Here is a 19,518-nt window from a genome sequence, read left to right on the forward strand (position 1 = left end):
AATTGTGGAAACAAAATGTAGTTGGTCATTTGTATACTTTTTTTTTGTGGGAAGGGAATTGTTTTTATTTCAACTATTCCCATGGAATAACATATTGGGGAAGAAAGGATCTAAAGCCATGAGAAGACAAGACATTGATTATCTAAAGGTCTGGCACCACATGAAACTATGAATTATAAAACTTTAATTAAGTGGCTGTTGTCAGGGAGTAGGAGTTTATAGTGCTGGCAAGCCTACCCCCTAATACATGGGGCTTGAATATCTGAGATCCCAGAATATCTGGGAGTTAGTACCTAGTACTTGCAGAAACTGATATTTTGCCACGCTATAGCCAAGCTAGCAGGAAACCCATAGGGCTTCCAGTCACAAGCACACATTTTTCTAAAACCTGCTTTTTGGGGAAATTACATCTAAATGGAATATGGCTTGCAACAGAGTTAGCATACCTCTGGTAACCATGGGCTGATGCTGTTGCAAAGTGTAGGTTATCGTCACTATAATGACTGTTGCTATTGGAGTAGGGCACTAAAATAATTCAGACTGGTGATAAATCTCAATTGCTACATGTTTGTAAAGTATAGAAGTAAAGCAAGTTTACTGTACCTAGATAAACTGTATTCTAGGTAAAATTCTTATACTGTGCCTATCACTAGCATCTGTGCATACTGTTTCATATCATTAACTTTATTCATGTATTTCCATTAAAAAACTTAATCAGCTCATATTCAGAATCCTCTGAAGTTTTGTACTGTTTTGCTATTTGCAACTCTGTAGATCACCACCTTCCAAATCACGGATTCATCTGTTCACAATATATATCTCAGGGCATCGAGAAAAATGGGAGGGTGGTAGAAATGGAGGTACTAAGGATAGTCACTCAGAACTGGAAAAAATGGGGGAAATTTGGAAAAAGGATGTATAAATGCTAATTTTTACTGAATTAATCTTGTGCTGACTTTTTGGACATGATAATACTCTGTGATAGAGCTAAGTGAAAAATGAGAAAAAGTCTGAAAAGAATCTGAGAGCAATGCATTGTCCTGGGAACACTGGGAGGTTTTGCTGGGCAAAGCACCTGTGAAACATTCGTTCTGTGTTATTTTACTGGCATTTTAAATGTTGACAAAATATGTTGAAAAGCGGAGTTTAAGAGAATTTCTCCTTGAGCTTTCTTGTTATGCAGTGTCTTGTTATGTCCACTGTCTTTTCTTAATGCTGTGCTGATATCCTGGTTTTAAGAGATCTTAAGCTTGAGAGTCAAGCTGGACTGCACCAAAGGCATATTCTCTGTTAATGTAGTGCTGAAGGGAGCTTTGAAGAGGTGTGATCGCAGACAGCTGTCTTGGGATGATTTGAAAATTCTCATTCTGTCTTCTGGAAGACACCAGAGCAGCATGTGATATATCTATTACATCTCTTAACCTGCAAACCCAGAAATACAGTATCTCTTCTTTTCAGTACTTTGAAATGATAGTGAAACTTTGCTCTTTAGTGTCTCATCTGAAACATTTTTTAAAGAGTTCTTGATGAGAGCTGTGAAATAAATTAGCCGAGTGACTGACTAAAAAAATTAATAAAACCTTGAAGCTTATAATTGTCAAAGAACTTCTTCTTTGATTATGAAAACTGCTAACAAAGATTCCTTTACCCAGTCTTGCCACACTTTCTGCATTATTTACTCTGCAGAAGGCTGACAAAAAAATTCTTGGGACTCAGATTAATGTGTTTTACGGGAACTGGTAGCTTTGCAGTAGGAAAAATGTCAACACAGCTCACCACAGTAGAGCTTCATGTATTTAATTCAGAGCTTAAGGGAACATTTAACATGCTGGAATTTGGTGTATGCACACTTACTTATGCACACCTTTAGCTGCATCAGCGAGAGGGAGAGAGAAATGCAATAAATGCAGAAAAAACATCATCACAAATGGGCTGGGTAGGTCAGGCATGATTGTCATCATCAGACCTTTCTCCAAATCGGTGTTAAACTTCCAGTACTAAAATACTAAAATAATTACAATATTCCAGAAAAGAAAAAGTCATTTGGTACAGCATTTGAAATATAATCCAGTGTTAGTGTAATTCACCCCCTCCCCCCCCCGACTGTTCAGATGATGCAAGGAATTTGAGGTGCAGTTCTGGTTTTGTCCATCTGTAGAAATGAGTTAATGAACTTGCTTAGGTTCATCTCTAGAAAATTCTTACCCACCCAAGTGGCCATCTCATAAATTTTTGCAAAGACAGAATAGTTTCCTGCAGTATCACAAAAGTGTTTTTAAAGTTAGTAGAGTACCAAAAGAGCATTTTGGGCAGGACTATGTCTCAGCAAGAATAAAATCAGAGCATAAAAAGTAGATGTCTGGATTCAGTGCATGAAGAGATAATGGGATTCAAATCAACACCTCTGTAGCAAAGAAACTATTTTGGCTATTTCACCAAATTGAGAAAATACTCTGGAAGTTACTCTTAGCCAGATATATAATAATACGAAATATGATAGGGACTTTCAAAGGGATAACCCTGTTACCGTTAGTAAGAGATAGTACAGGTTAGTAGAGCTGAATTTTGTAGTCACTTTTACAGAAGGATATCTAAAGTAATTCCAGTAGATATAAATAAGGTATTATTTCTTGGTAATATTTTGATGTTTTGCAGCTAAGACTGACTTTGACATTGCAGGTGTGGAGAGCAGTTTACGAGTCACCAGATGTAAACAAATCATTCAAGGACTTCCGGAACACAATTATGTTGTTCTGAAATACCTGATATGCTTTCTCCATATGGTAAGTAAAGGCAACATTTCCAAAACAGTGCAAAATAGATCTTTCTGAATGTTCTTTTTAATTCAACATTTAACATCTCCACAGAAGATAAAACTGCATAATTTAAAAAGTATGGTGAGGTGGTTGTGCAGTACTCGCTGATGGAGTGAACTCAGGATGCAGGACCCTTCAGTTCTAATAAGAGTCAGTGCTAAACAATAGTCTGACTATCCCTTTGTCATGAAATTATTTAGATGTAATGAAAACTACTGTGCAAATTTAAGTGGAACTGTGCCTGAACTGGACTATTTAAAAGTCCTGTCCCCTTCACTCCACATTCACAAATACATGTTTTTATTGGTTTAGTTTTGGGTTTTTTTCCTATTTTGGAGTGAAAAAAGCCTGAAAATAGTGGTTGTGTAATTTTCAGTGCCGGAGAAAAACTAGGTGAAACCACCTTTTGTTTCCAAAGTAAAAATCTTGGGCAACTAAAATACCAAATAAATTAGTGTTATTTTAGAAAATGATAGAAATATTAATGAGCTTTAGAACAACAATCAGCAAAATATTTTATATTAAATCTTTAAAATAACATTTTCCTGTTTAAAATAGCCTTTCATTCTGTAATTTACTACTGTGATAAATGAAAAACTTTGAATGGGCCATTTTGCAAGGATTTTTGGTATGCTTCAAGATAAATGAAATCATATGTCTTTTGTCGTACTTTTTGATTTGCTGATTTTTTAACCCATTTTTTGAAACTCCACAAGTGTGAGGGTTTGGGGAACATCCACTACAAATAATTCTACAGTTAGCCTAGTGACATCCTTTGGTTGCCAGTTTATGTGCAGGAAAAGACAGTAATAGGAGTGTAAATTTCCCTTTGTTCTGCCTTATCCAAAGCATTGCCTTTTCCAGATTGCATTTTTCAATCCAAGGTGCCTAAAATTGAGGATCATGGTATAGCTGACATCTAAATAAAGTGATCTAGCCTTTAGGAGTCCTAAGAGCCCACCAAAGCAATCATGTATGTGGAATGATGCAAACATTTTCACCAGTGGATTAAATAGTCCTCAGTAACTGTTCTTGGGCTGCAATCATGTTTGCAGTATTCTAGCCAGTAGGGTGTTTCAGAAACAAGTACATCTAATCCCTTTTTCTAGCAAAACACTAGAGAAAAACAACATTAAAGGAAACACGTTGATAAAGCCCTCACTCAGACAGCACTTGCCAGGTTCCTGTAGTACCCACACGTTCGTTTACTGTTGCTTAGCTGAACTCTAATGCTATTAAGGAAATCCTTATGTCGTTTGCTGTTATTTTAGCAACTGATATCTCTCCTTAGTGTTATGAATCGTGTGAGTGACTTTGTTCCAGTAATAGGTGCACCATATCAACACACTGCTTAAGAGGCGAGCACTTGAGGTGTTAATGAGGTGTGCAAAAGTACTACATAGTGTGTTTTGTAATTTGGCAACAGATTCTAGCATTATTTTTGAATATGCCTTGTTATGTAAAGCACAGCGTCAAGTTGATACTAGTGCTCAGATCTGCAATTTTTGCTGATCCATGGCTTTTCATCCTTAATGTCTCAGGGAATATTTGCATTTGGAAAGGTCAAGGGAACATGAAACAATCTGGGAGCTAGGGATTTCTATTCATTGCAGATCCGAGTGCTGCACAAGCCGCCACAATTCAAACTTGAACAGACCACTCTACCAATAATCCCACTTTTTACCTGCAAAAGCATCAACCTTCTTACATATAAGAGGCAATTTAATTCTTCCATGAGCTCAGCCTTGAGTAGTGCAAGAGGTACTTGTGGTAATTTCATGAAGTGGAATGAATTGTAATCACTAGATACAGGTTTTGAACGCTCCAAGTTTGATACAGGCTTGTGGAAGAAGGGGAAAAAAAATATTCCTATTTTCTCTGCAGTCTCAACCCTCTTGCTTAATGAAACAACTCCTTCTAGTCCAAGGGTGCTATAGCAATACAGTGCAACTCCTACAGAAGTAACAGACTTGAATTTCAAAAATAGGTCCCAATTCTAAAGAATTAGTTTAGCAATGCTAAACCTTAGTTTAGCAAGGATTTTGCCAGTAATGAGCCCAGCATGCTGTGAAAGGTACAAGCTGGCCATGTCCACTAGAGGGGGATTTGCAGGGTCCTCTTGGAGCTACAGCAGACTGAGGTCCCTAGGCAGAATTGGGCAACCAGGAGCAAGAGGGAAAACAAAGGCCAGTTTTCACAAGTCAGTCAGTGAATTATGTCTGTAAAAATTGTCTGTGCTTGCTCAGCTGATCACACAAGACATGAGTGCGCACAAACAAGTGTGTGTGTTCCACAAGCCCTGCATTACACGTGCAGTGAAGTGGATTTAGGAATGCACATGCAAATTAAAGGGCCCAAAGAAATCTTCTTGTAAATAACTTGGCAAAGCAATCTGAGGGCTACAGTCACTCAGTTTTGAAACCAGAAACCATTTAGTAGAAAACCATAATTGTAGTTTTCCATGACAGTCTAAGGCTAAGCAATCAGGAAAGTTTGTAGAGGCAATAATATCTAGATTGCATTTTTAAAACCGTGTCTTTGGTTTTGGTACCAGCTGATACAGTCCCCTCCCTATGCTTACATACTTTCCCACTCTGCTGCTTATTTCTGTCCTTGCAGTCATGCCTGATGCAGCAGAAAAGTGGTTGACTTGGCTGAAAGAACCATTGCAAAAACACGCCAAATTCGAAACATCAAACTTGGACCAACTAGAAAAAACGGAGAAGATTTTGGGGCCCATAAGCTACGCTTCAGACCTGTAACTGAAGCAGCAAAGTTAAAGCCAAGTATAAGCTGGGGAAAAAAAATGCTCTAAATTAATGTTTTGTCTCAATCACTTGTCCAGCTGAAAAGTGTAATTAGCAACCAGCAAAGTTTGGGGGTTGCTGGAGATGATGGGGCACACTGGGAAGGATTAGATGACTAAGCCTCCTGGAGCAGATACAAGCAGTTGGCACATCTGCAAGGTAGCTGAGAGTCGGGGATAGAAACATTTATTTCCAATCAGTTTGTGGAGGTGTTTTAATATCTAGTAATTTTCTTTTGAAAAAGTTTTATGGAGCTCCTTTCAACATTGTGACTGACAAACCAAAGAGATGGTGATGTCCTTATATTTTTAAAATGTGATGGTAACTGGCTTTTCCTACCCTCTGTATTTCACTGTTTAAGTTCATTAGGTAGTGTAGTCGCTGTCTGGTTTCACGCCTGCAACATCCATGAGGGTGCTGGGACACAAGTATGTGGAATCCAACAATCCAACAAGCTCGGTGTTTATTCTAGAATAGTGAAGATGTATATTTTGCTTTTTTTTTTTATGTGGCACTAAATCTTCAGTGTTTATTGCCAGTGATGAGTTTTGCAATGTACAAGTTTTCTCTTTCTAAAGGACTTTCTTTCAGTGTAGGCTGTCATCATTTAATGATTTTTCTATACATGTTCCAGTGAAAAGGGGGGAAACCCAACAAACTGGAGCTGTGTAGTTCTTTGTTGTAATACTTCTGTGATGTTCAGATGATTCCTTCAAAGATACGATCTAGGTCTTTGGAGAATTGTCATTTATTAGCTTGTCAAATTGACAGAACAAATGTATTTTCACTTGAAACAGAGATGACTGTTAATAACTTTGTGAGGGAATCAAAGAAATCAAAGGGGTTAGTCCAAATGCTAAAGATGTCCTTTGTGTTTCTTAGATAGAACGTAGCTTTGGGGTGCAGTTATTTAGAAGGGAAGCCCATAAAGAGGTTGGCTGACTGCATGCTGCCCCTACATGGTCTAGTGTTAGACAAAAACATCAACTGCTCATGATGGTGGTGTAGATGAAGTGGATGTGTTCCTGTCATTCGAGAAAGAAAACTGGCATTGGAGTAGTGAGGGGGTTGAGATGGTGTGAAGCCAGAGTCCCTCAAGGAGGGATAAAGCCATTACCACTGGTGTGACAAGGCTCCCTTACTTGCAGCTCTTGGTGAGCCGGCAAAGATTATTGTGGAGAGAGTTGGATTCACACTTTTTCTTGGATCTGCTGAGGAAGGAATTGCTGTGCATTTTGGAATGAAGCAGTGTGCAGTGTCTCCCTTGAATTCCTAAGTGTCAGCCTCATTGATGACTCCCAGATAAGGCTTAGTGTTCCTCTGCCTCAGATGATACAATCACTGTTTCATTGTATCTTAAGGATTTTCCCTCAGGGAGAAGCTGTGTCCTGGGTATTTTTGTTGATCATTTCAACATTGACTGTCTCCTTGAAATGTTCACGTAGTGGTGGTGCGTGGGAAGAGATGGTTTCATCTTGGAGTTAGAAACATTCTTTGAAATAGTTGGCCTAAAGAGAAAAAAATAAACATAGCTCTACTAGCAAGTCATGGTGGTGTTGCTTTGAGCTGAAACATTGGCCTTCGAAGGCAGCAGCTAGGTTAAGCTGGGTGTGTTTCAATTAGAACTTAAGACAGAACCTGTACATGATTTGCGGGATGGAGTGTGTCAGGGAGCACCCTCAAAAACCCAGGGGAAGACTAGTGCAACAGGTTTGACAACTTCCACCCTCTGCTGTCCTCCAGTGCTTTACCACATGCTCCTGTGCCATCAGAGGGTGCCTGCCCTGTATACAATTAAGGTACCAGCCTTAGGATATACAGCACGTATATTTGGTTTTGTGCTATAGGAAACACAATGTGATGGGCTGTAGCTTTCAGGTTATTTTAGAGACTTTCAACTGAAAGAAACACAAAAAAAAAAATTTGTCCTCCATCCAGAGGGGTTTCACACGTACAGCATTACACAGTGTGGATGCAGCCAGTATGAGCCACTTGATCCAAGGGCCAGAATGCAGTCCCTAACCTTGTTACACTTATTAGTATCCAAACACCAGCTTCATTGTCCAGCTACCTTCAGGGCAATACCTCGGTCTATGTCTCCTTGTTAACAGGGAATTCATCATTGTCCTAATTGTTTTCCCTTATCAGTTATTTTGGCAGTAGTTTAGCTTTTGCTACATTGCTGTAGTATAAGGAGCTCTTGTTTGAGCTTAAATTAACAAGATGGGCTTGCTGGTTTTTCTGTGTAGTTAAATAATGCATTGAGAGTGGTATGTGAAGGTCAGCAGGTTATACGTGGTTCATGCTCTAGAGAGAATGATGGGGGTTTTGCATAACGTCATGAAGCAAGCATTGCCATTTAATCTGATGACTTTATTTCCAAGTTGTGAGGTCAATCCTCTGAAAAGGTGGTTATGGGACCAACATCTCCTTCGTCCAGCCTTGCTTCATGAGCTTAAAAACAATTGAAGCCTTTAATATTTGTAGCACAAGTAGCATCATGGTAGCTCTGGTGTCCCAGAAAGGTAAGGCAAAGATTGGAGGGGAAAATAGTACTTATTATTGGACAAATTAAGATGATTAGGAAGAAAATTTTATGCTTTTGGGCACATAAGTGCTTCTTCATGTCCCCCAAGGAAAAGACTTCCATCCTGTGCACGTGTCTAAAGGGCATTATATCCCCTCATGGCTGAGCAAATAGGCTCCTTGCTAGGTAAAACACCGACGAGGGTGGGAATGTGCTGTAGGAGATAGAGGGGAATGAAACCTGTGTTACAGGGCAGAGGGCAACTGGAATTTATGCATATGCTAAGAAGTGTTCACATGATCATGAAGTTGCTTAGATTTTCTCCTAGTGCCCTCAGGCTTTCCATAGTACTACAGAGCTGCCTTTTCAGGAGGCTTTATGGCAAGGCAGAAATGGAGAGACACTGAGAAGTAGAATTTTTGTTTTCCTATTCCACTGGAAATTGTAGCAGGAAGAATACGTGGGAGATTTTGCCCAATAATTCCTTGTTCTGTTATGACGTGACAGTTTCAGAGTAACCTGTACATCACGCTTTGTGACTGCAGCCATCAGCCTGAGAAGAACTGTCTGAATTACCTAGGTCAGGAGGAATCAAGAGCACCTTCAGCTTGCTGGATCTCTACAATAAACAGAGAACTTGTCAGATAGGATACCCAGACCATATTGGGCTTTAGATACTAGCCATCCAATGCAGGAGAGCAAAACACACACAAATTCCCTGCCAAGCTCACCCAGAGGAAAAAAAATACTCCTGCTACCCAGTTTTGGGCTCACATCCACAGATAGAAGTAGGACAAATCATCCAGGTGCAGAACAGATTTCAGTGCTGTGTATTTTACCTACAGCCCATTTTCACCTCCATTGATGTAGAGGAATTGAGTGGCTGTGGAGGTACTTGGAAGTGAAGTCATGCATCGGTGGGACAAAAAATAAAGTCCTTCTAAACCCTTGCAAATAACTTCAGAAGTCCTCAGGGTTTATTCTATAGAGGACTTAATACTGAAGCAGATGGTGTAGCTGTTTGTTTATGCTGTCCTTCCCTGCCCCCCAGCAGAGATAACAATAGATTCCATATAGAAGGATTGAAAACAATTAATTTTCCTAGCATAAGGAAACAATTCAGCCTTTTTGCTTGACTTACTTGACTTATTCTTGTACTTGAGGGACACAGGCTCCAGTGGCCCTGTAGCTCTAGGCTGCCTAGTCAGCCATGAGGCTTTTAAGAAGCCAGTGATGTACCTGTGGCCAGGGTCTACTCCCATCATTGGTTCATCCTCAGTGCAGGATGGTGTCTTGTCTCTCATTCTGCAGGGCACATGTCTGCCTATACCTATTCATGTTTATGTTTTTCCAGGTTTCACAGGAGAGCATATATAACAGAATGACATCATCCAGCCTGGCCTGTGTCTTTGGTGTGAATTTGATCTGGCCGTCGAAAGGAACAGTATCTCTGAGTGCTCTGGTACCGCTGAATCTCTTCACTGAACTACTGATAGATTTCTACACAAATATATTCAACTCCCGAACAGTGCCTGGTGAGATCTTACCTTAATGCTCCCAGAAAGGAAAATGGAGTACGGCTGCCTGAAGGAAAGGTCTCTGTGCCTCAACTGGTGAGAGCTTTCCAGGGCTCTCTCCTGTGAAGAAAACTTCCAATACAGAGCAAAGTTTCTATAGCCTTCCAAATACCAAAGACGTTGGCAGAAGCACACTGCCCCATATATTTGTATCACATGGGGGAGAATATGTACATGAAGATTCAAAGACCAGTAGGTCAAAATGAATCCCCTTATTAAACTTGAGCAGCTGACAAAAACTGTTCTGTAAAAAAAAAAAAATCATGATACTACGTGCCAGTCCGTGATTTCTTTGGGGATCTGGAGACCTTACTACATGGCATTATTTTCTGCATGGGCAGAGCTAAGTTCTGGACCACTCCTGAATGTACAGCTTTCTTCTTTTTTTCATTTTTTTTAATTTGAATACAAGGTTGTTAGAAATTTCCCTATTAAGTTAATAAAGATGGAACAAATTTTTAAGATACTAAAACTTCTAAGCTAATTTTCTGTATATTTAAGTGTCGCCTTTTACACAAAAAGGTATGGGCAGTGATGGCACATCACGCTTGCAATTACCATGGAGAGTAAAGTGTTTCCTGGGTAATTTGGGTTGTGCAGACAGCTAACTAATTATGCTTGCAAATATCTAAGGTACATAGTTAATCACTGTAGCTGTACATGCAAAGTGTGTGGAAGTTTTTTTTCTTATAAGTTCAGATGGGGAACAGTAATCTTACAGGGTTTTTTTCTCTAAATACCTGGAATTTTCATCAGTGGAGTTATATCAGTGAGTGCATAATACAGAATATAGACTAACTTTGAGAAGAGTACACTTAAGGTTTGGGCTGCATGCTTTTGTGGTTTGAGTTGATAGAAATTTGCTCTTCAAATGAGTTTCTCTAGAAAGCAATAGAGCAACAACTTGGGTAATACACCTGATATCATTTTTATACATTGAAAGTCTATTATTAGTCCCAATGTGAATAATTAGCCAAAATAAAGGGAGAATTTTCAGTGTTTTCTTTCTAACTATGCCATTAATATCGCTTGTAGTTGATGAACTCTTAACACTGCTATTTCATTGTTTAACACTGATTGGTAACGGGGTGGTGTAATGAAATTGTTGACAGTTGCCTGCGAAGGAAAAGAAAATTAACCAGTGGTTAAAAGGTAAGTGGTATTTTCCCTAATGCTTTGGTTTTCCTGCTTCTGTACAAAGCTAACAAAACAGAGGGACTATTTAGACTTCAGTAAAAGTAGTAGTCTCAGGAGGGCAATTTAGGGATCCCCTCCCTCTGCCAAACACCGAGCCACTTTTTATCCTGTAGGTTCTAGCAAGCTGAGGGTTTGTACTTCTGGCCTTCCTGTTAGCAGTTACGAATTGCCTGCCTGTGTAAAGGGTGCAACAAAATCTTATCGCAGAGGGTAAACGGGAGTTGGTTTTGCCAGCAATTTCAGGAAATAACCAAGTATTCAGAAGGCTGTGGAATGCTGGATGTGCCAGGCCTTCATTTGCCCAGTAGGTGTCATCTATAGCATTAGGCAATGATTAAAATTTGAAAAATACAGAGGCTTTAGAACAAGATGTGTTAGGACCAATTTCCCATGTCACAGTTGTGTGTTTTCCCAGTTCCTCAAGCATCTTAAACACAACCTTTTGGCTTTTGAATATCTGTAAGTAATAACCACCTATGACTCCCATTTAAATACAAAATCTTGCATAATACAAAGAGAATAATTAACAGGTATTCATGATTGTTGCATTTCAGCAAAATGAGATTGCCAAGGATAAAACTGCCGTAGTTTTGTATTGCAACTCCTCAGTTTTTGCATCTGAGTTATCAGTGACAGCAGCCTAGCCTTGTTGTATTACAAAAAACATACACAGTTACGCTCAGCACTGCTCAAGGACTTAGCAGCATGGTTCTGTGCATCAGCCCCCTGTTCTAACAGGGGAGGAATTTGGCCTCTGGGAATTAACAAAACCTGAGTATTCTGTTACTCTCTGACCTTGGCCAAAATACATATGCGTTAGTTTTGCTGTTTGTAAAAATAAGGAACACCTGGCATTAGAAAAGTGCTTTGGGATTAAATGTTAAGAAGTCCCTATAAAATGGTTATTTTCCATTTCCCCACGTCCTCTTCCAAAAATGCGGCAATGTCAAATGGCATTTTGTCTTCAGGCTACACTGCGTAATGGGAATGCAAGTCCTGGATAGTTTTAGCACAGTAACATACCAGAGCCCTGTGGGGTGAAATCCTGAGTTCACGGGAGTCAGTGTTGCTCAAAAAGTCCCCAGAGCCTGGGGAGGGGGCTCCATCATAGATTTAGCTCTCTTAACCTAGGGTGGGAGAGAGCAGGAATTTGGCAGCAGCAGTCATGCTGGTGAAGCGAGCCCTCAGGGCACAGCTGTCTCTGACCCCTTTACTTTGACAAGTGAAAAGTACAAGCAAGGAGCATCTCTTCAGCTAATTTGCCTGCCTGTAGACACACAAGATGACAGTTAAAACCAGACTCACTCTTTCGGTATTGGTCACGTGCCAGACTGCAGGTCTTCCTTTTAGTGCTTTGTAAACTACCATTTTGCAACAATTCATAGCTCTTCTCATTTAGTGAATGAAGGACAAAATGGCGTTTTCTCATCTGAAGGTGCCCTCTTCTTTTAAAGAACAGATAACATCTGTCCTCTGCCAGTGTGGGTAATTTGATGCTGCTTAAGAAAAGTAGAGGCCCTGGTTCTGCCCATTCTACTGGTGGGGGCAGAGCGGGGCAGGGGGACGGGGAGTTCCTGCTTCCCTTTACCTTCCCACCTCCCCAGCAGGCACCTTGAGACAGAAGGAAGGTACTCGCCTCCACCCCAGCCTTTCCCTGCAAGCCCGAACGACATGGGGAAGGGATGTTCCCAAATCAAAGGCACCTGGGTGGCAAAGCCCCCCTAGTGATGAGATCCCAGCTCTGTCCCCCTTATCCCAAAGGAAGTGGCGAAATCCTCCATCTGCAGCAGAAGCCCCCGATCCCGTCCGGAGTGCCAGACTTAACTATGACATTAAATCAGCTCTCATGAATTATTCAGAAGAGTTTGGAGTGAAATTCATGTTAGAGAAATATATGTTTCAAATTTCCTGACTCTAAGAGGAGTCCTGGAGGTGTCCCCTGCAGTTACTTTGATAACAGTTTCTCTTTACAAATGATAATTGCACGATTCGAGCTTTTGTACAGTGTGGCCTTGTGAACTCTTCTCTCATATCAAAGAACGATTTTCAGATCATTTCCATAGCAAAAAGAAAGTGATTATGGAGATAATCTGTTGGAAACACACAGGCTGGATTTCAGTTTAAAACAATAAAATGCAGTCATGGAATGAGAAATCAAGTGTTACCTAGCTGACAATATACAGAGAATAAATTGCCTAAGCATTTTAGTTTACTGAGCTGTTAGGGGTTGAAAATTGGTCCCAAGATTAGTCTGATTATCAGGATGCCTCTAGCAACAAGCACCGAAGGGGGAAGGGAATACTTTTCTACCACAAGTCTGTGAAGAAATCTGAGAAGATTGAACAATGTCAATGTCATTAACCAAGGGGGAGTCTTTGCAGTTCCTACAAAAAACTTCCATAAATGAGTATCACTTACATGTGTGTAGATGATCTGTCTGTGTGTGCTGCACTCCTTGAGCAGCATCCATTGCAGAATCTCTCAGAGCCTTATAAACTTTAATATATTCATCCACTCGTGAGGAGACTAATAATAGAAAACCCCCAGATATTTTATTCACGTGTTCAATGTGTACTTGGGTAGCAAGTTGAACTTTTAATGGAATTGATGGTACAGTCAACCCCCACCCTTCCTTTCCTGAATAGTTTGTCTTCACAACCCTGGAAAATGTAGGTTTGCCAACACTCCCACTTTGCAAGTGGCCATGGGGGTGCTGGGGCGTGGGGGAAGAAAGTCAGAGAGAGTCACTGCTGGCACCTGTCACTCGTGAAGTGAGCAGCTCATGTTCAGTTGCAGCTCTGCTGGCCAGTCATGTTCCTGCTCATAACTCAATTCATTCCTAACATGTTTTTACCTACAAAGAGAAGTCGGAAGCAAACACACTCTGCTTTCAGCAGACACATCTCCACTGAAGCCGAAGGCATGACTGTGAGAAGTGTGTAAATCAGGTGTTAAATGATACATGTGGCTGGCATGTGAAAGCTGTTCTGCCTTTCCCGGTGGAGCAATACTTATTTTCACCATCTGAAGAGTTTGGGTTTTGTCTTTATCCATGCACACCCTGGAAATCCATTTTGATGTGTTGCACGTAATGTAGCAAAGGATTCCAGTGTCCCCAGCAGCATCTGAGAGCAGTAGAGGACTGTAGCAGGGTGCTGCAAACGCTGTCATCTTTCTTGCAAACTGGAAAGCCTTACCCGATGAGATTTCTTTGGGGTTACGTTGGTGATTTGTGCAGCAAACTGGCCTGGAGACTAAGAAAGAAACTTTCAAATACAACCAGGAAAAAAGCCCTTTTCCATAGTGGGCCTATCGGCACCTAAAAACCCTTACTCAGAATTGTCACTCTGAGGGAGAAGAGTCTTGGTTTGCCTCTCCGAGATGGAGATAGATACACAAACACACGATGGTAGGCGAATTCTCCCGTTTCTTCCAAACTGGGGTCTGTTGCCTGTAGTGCTAGGAAAGCCATGGTACCTGTACACAGAGGGATCATAGCCCTACTTTCCTGGCTATTCTTCTCTAGAATAGCTGGCAGAAGTTCAACCTTAAAAATAATTTAACTGATTGGAAAAATACTTCTGCTGGAACATGGCAACTCAACAAAAACTAAAAGTATTTTCTTAAAAGTCTTGGTTTGGTGCCGTTCTTTCAGAAATTCTTAAATTCTTCCAGAAAGCCACCTGTGTGCCTCTGAGCCATGGAGCTCCAGGCTCACCCAGCGCCCGGCTGTGCCTCTGCTGGCCTCTCCAGCTCCAGAGCTGGGGAAACGAGCATCGCTGCTTCCCATTCATGGTCTCTTTTGAGACGGCATCACCTTTCCACACGCGGCATTGCAATTATTGCCAGAGGTAAGGAGGGAATTCTGCTGGACCCAGAGGAGGCAACACACATAGTTGACTGATCATTAAAGCTGACTTTTTTTTCTGTGGCCCTGATTTCTCCATGGTGCAATCATCATGCAGTAACTGCTTTCCTGACCGGCAGTTTGTAGTCCCCAGAGCACGAGCTTATCACTCACATGGTTAGGGCTTGCGCCTGTAGTTGAGAGCAGCTGGATCTGATGCCTGACCCAAATGTTTTGGGGGGCAAAACTGCAGTCTGCAGCATGGAAACATTCTTCTCCAAAACACAGCCCAGTCTACTACCTGCTTCATTTTCTTTTTCTTCAATCATCAAAAACTTACTCATTTAAGCTATTGCTAGCCCAGACATTAATGCCAACCTCCTCAAGCCTAATATGAAATCAGGATTTCTATCTTTTGGGGTTTTTTTCTATTACATGGATTGTGTTCCCCAGTACTGAATTGTACTCTCAAATTATTTCTGCACTTCAACCTTTAATTGCCCACAAAAGCAGTTTACAGCCTCTTACTCTTCTGCCATGAAAATTATCCCCTTAATTAATGGGACAATAAAAAGCAACTGTAAAACTCACCAAACTGCATCATCTTTAGTGTCTGAACTGCATTTCTGCAGTAGTCATGGAAAAGTCTTCAGGTGGATGGATTTTTGACAGTTCACCCAAGAATTTCTTGGCCCAAAACTCAAAATAGTGGGGGCTGTAGTAAGGTACTTAGTTTTTCTGTTTCAAAAGCTTCCAAAGAAACGTGTTCTCCCCCTGCTTCACCTGGCCAGTGTTGTCTTTCCCCCCCCGTCATGTATTTCCCACCCCTTCAAAGCTGCATCCTCTGCCTACTGCCATTTACGTCCTTCTTCAGCTGCAGTCTTGCATAAGTTGGGGCGTGGTGTTCACACTCACACATGCATTCCCCCACTGCCTTTTTGTGGGGATAGGAATGGTCCGAGGCTCTCGTGGCCGTTCTGCGGCTGGATAAACTGAACCAAAACTGCAGGACATTTGGTTCTGCGGGGAAGTTTCAGTTTACAATGTTTCAGTGGGTGAAATTGCCCAAATCATCTTTCCCCCATCTCTGAAGCAGAAAGATGGTTATGCTTTTGATAACTAGATTGAGCTTTTATATCTAATAACCCAACACTTGTTGTGATGAAGGGGAAAAGATGTTAGGAAGATCTTCTCCTTTCCGTATTCCCCACCACTCCCAGCCTTCCTCATCAGCCTCTCTCTTTTGAAAAATCTACTATACTGGTGCATACATGGAACGCAGCCACAGCTGATGTCCAGTAAAGCTAATATTGTATTTAATAACTGTGCCCAGAATAGAAACAGCGTCTCATCAGGCTGCATAGCTCTCCACTCTGAACACGTGTGTAGAGCTGAGCAAAGCAGGGGCTGGTGTCGATGTCTGCCTTGTTCTGTGTTAGGGGTCATAGAGAGGACTTGCTTCCCTCCTCCCTTTCCCTCAGTACAGGATCTCCCTCGTGCTCACTGGGCTACCAAACAGCAGCAGCCACTAGCCCGTGAATGCTCTCATGTTAGTCCCTTCTGCATGGAATACTTGATGCTGCTGCAAAACAACTACACAAGCAAGATGTCAAACTATCACAAAGCACTTCCACCTTTGCAGAAGGATTAGCAGACCTACATTCTATTCCCATCTCCACATTCTATTCTGAAGCTTGAATACATTTTTTATTTCTTATCTTTGGCTTGTGACTGCCCTCCCAAGTTCATGTTAGTCCCTTCTGCATGGAATACTTGATGCTGCTGCAAAACAACTACACAAGCAAGATGTCAAACTATCACAAAGCACTTCCACCTTTGCAGAAGGATTAGCAGACCTACATTCTATTCCCATCTCCACATTCTATTCTGAAGCTTGAATACATTTTTTATTTCTTATCTTTGGCTTGTGACTGCCCTCCCAAGCAATTCTGCGGCAAAAGTCTTCCAGGGTCCAGAGTGCACGCTGCCAGCCCTGACGGTTAAGTGGCCACAACACAAGGACAGAACAAATCCATTCCATTACAAAATAACATTAAAATTCAGTAAGATAACATCGCTGCCTTCTGCACCAAAAGAGCTTTTACAAAATAATATAAATGAGAGGATGAAAATAATGAGAGGCTTTGTAGAGCGCTCTCACAAACCCTGACACCCAGCATGCTCCTGCCGGGAAGGCAATAAACACCCCATTCTCTGCATGTCACAGTATCACAACTTCTCCGTATAATTACCACTTGAAAGTTAATAAGACTCTGCTCCCAGCGTGATGGCTGTATTTTCTGTAGTCACTGCATGTCCTGCGTCCACGGCCATCACTGGCGACCCAGCTGTGGAAGCACTGTCCTGGAGGACAAGTTGTTTGAGGCTGCCTCAGAAATCAAGCGATTTCCCTAAGGAAACCTCGTTGCACTGAGGCACTGAAGATGATGGATAGTGCAGAGATGGAGAGGCGGTTCCTCCTCCTCGCAAGAGTTATGATGGACAACACCAGTGAAGAGCAGGAAAGGATGGGGCAGATAAGGAAACGAAAGCTACCTGGCTAACATAGAATCATAGAATCGTTTAGGTTGGAAAAAAACTTTAAGATCATTGAGTCCAACCGCAAACTTAACACTGCCAAGCCCACCGCTAAACCATGTCCCTGAGCACTACATCTACATGTCTTTTAAATACCCCCAGGGATGGTGACCCAAACATTTCCCTGCACAGCCTGTTCCAATGCTTGACAACCCTTTTGGTGAAAAATTTTTTCCTAATACCCCATCTAAACCTCCCCTGGTGCAACGTGAGGCCATTTCCTCTTGTTCTATTGCTTGTTACGTGGGAGGAGAGACTGACACCACCTTACCACAATATCCTTTCAGGTAGCTGTAGAGAGCAATGAGGGGTCCTCTGAGCCTCCCTTTCTCCAGACTGAACAACCCCAGTTCCCTCAGCTGTTGGTGAGGTGAAAAAATTTTTGGTGAAAAATTTTTTCCTAATATCCCATCTAAAACTCCCCTGGTGCAACTTGAGGCCATTTCCTCTTGTTCTATTGCTTCTTACGTGGGAGGAGAGACTGACACCACCTCACTACAATATCCTTTCAGGTAGCTATAGAGAGCAATGAAGTGTCCTCTGAGCCTCCCTTTCTCCAGACTGAACAACCCCAGTTCCCTCAGCTGTTCCTCTTAAGACTTGTTCTCCAGACCCCTCATCAGCTTCGTTGCCCTTCTCTGGACACACTCCAGCACCTCAATGTTCTTCCTGTAGTGAGGGGCCCAAAACTGAACACAGTATTCATCAGCTGGGGCTGATGCCTATCACACTCTGCTTATGCTCCATGATCAGAGTGGTTTGGGTTGGGGAGGTTTTAGACTAATCATGATCTGGACAGAAAGCATTTCAACAGTAATACATTAAATCATTCTTAACCTGTTTAAATATGATCATTAGACTATCCAGATTGGTGTAAGTGTCTGTCTGCCACAGCAGAGAGCTAAAGCTGCTCTGCTAGAATTGACTGTCCCAAAATTTGAGAATTGACTATGTGTCAAGTATGAGTGGGTTGACGTTAGATGTGGCATGTCAAGGTCTTCATATGCATAGCTTTTGGTCTATCACACATATCATATCACACCTCTTTTGGTCTTTCCATTAGGGGATCCCAAAGTTGAACAGCAGAAAAGAAGACACCATTAAGCTAACAATGTGTATCAGAAGACCCACCCTACACTTTTATACAGTGAACACTTCTGTCTTGGGCATGTTCCTTTTGTCTTTGTGCACATGAGTAGAGCCAAGTGCAAATTAACCATTGATTTGATTATTGTGAGCAAATGATCAGCTGCTGGGGAGAGGATTTTTCAAAGGCACTTCTGCTTGTCCTTCATGCCAGTGAACTTTTCCATCTTCCCATAAGACATTTGTGGTCCCCTGCCCTGCTTCTTGCCAGCAAGAGCCCCAAAACTGGCCACAGGCTTCGTCTGCTACTCGCAGCCCCAGGTTGCTTCAACTTCTAAAGGAGAAGAGAAGGGGGGGTGGGAAGGGAAAGCACCTGGACAGACACATTTCCTGTGAATACATGCTAAATGCTGTGAGTGGGAAACGTAACTGGTTTATGACAGCTGGTTAAGGTGTCTCCATCTGTGTTGTGCCAGATTTGGACCCCTGCACACTAGCACATCCTGCTTCTTACCTTCATCACAAGTATCCAGCCAACCTCCTCCTCATGAAAACAGCCTTAGTCTTTAAAACAGGCACTTTGTCTGGGCCTAATGCCACTTGCTCCATTTTTGTCCATGGAGAGCAAGGCTGATCAACACATTGGGAAATTTTTCATTCTTGCACCTCCCCTCGCCAAGGACTTTGACAATCATTTTATTTGCCAAAGACTTCTTCCTTCATGTTTTACAGAGTGAAATTAAAAAGACGACTGAAAATACCCAGAAATTGTCTAGTAAAGAGAGTCAAATTAATTATTTAAAAAAAAAATGAATTCCCTTTGTGGCTGGTTTTTCTCCAGCTGTGCGATCAAAAACGAGCTATCAAAGAAAACTATCATTAGTTTTTAATTCAGAATGACTTCAGAGAACGGCTCCGGTGTGGCAGCTGATGGCTGCCTGACAGCCTTCTCATCTCCACCGGCTGCTGACAGGCACAGCAATAGCGGCTCAGCCTGGTGGTGCCCCCACTAGCTGGTTGCTCGTGCCCAGGGCCGCGGCACCACCTGCCCACCACAGGTACG

General features: G+C 41.7%; 1 protein-coding gene across 1 annotated transcript in view; it reads left to right on the plus strand.

Annotated features, from left to right (window-relative positions):
- The window catches only part of LOC104613692 (rho GTPase-activating protein 8-like), a gene marked incomplete at its 5' end in the record, with an annotated part of 32,271 nt that extends 22,569 nt beyond the window's left edge, over positions 1–9,702 (plus strand). Inside the window, 2 exons of the mRNA XM_010293990.1 lie at positions 2,680–2,783; positions 9,505–9,702. Coding sequence (XP_010292292.1) covers positions 2,680–2,783; positions 9,505–9,702 — 302 coding nt within the window. The remainder of the gene's footprint in view (positions 1–2,679; positions 2,784–9,504) is intronic.
- Between the last annotated feature and the right edge of the window lie 9,816 nt (positions 9,703–19,518).

This window comes from Phaethon lepturus, unplaced genomic scaffold (assembly GCF_000687285.1).
Source record: "Phaethon lepturus isolate BGI_N335 unplaced genomic scaffold, ASM68728v1 scaffold13619, whole genome shotgun sequence".
Lineage (NCBI taxonomy): Eukaryota > Metazoa > Chordata > Aves > Phaethontiformes > Phaethontidae > Phaethon > Phaethon lepturus.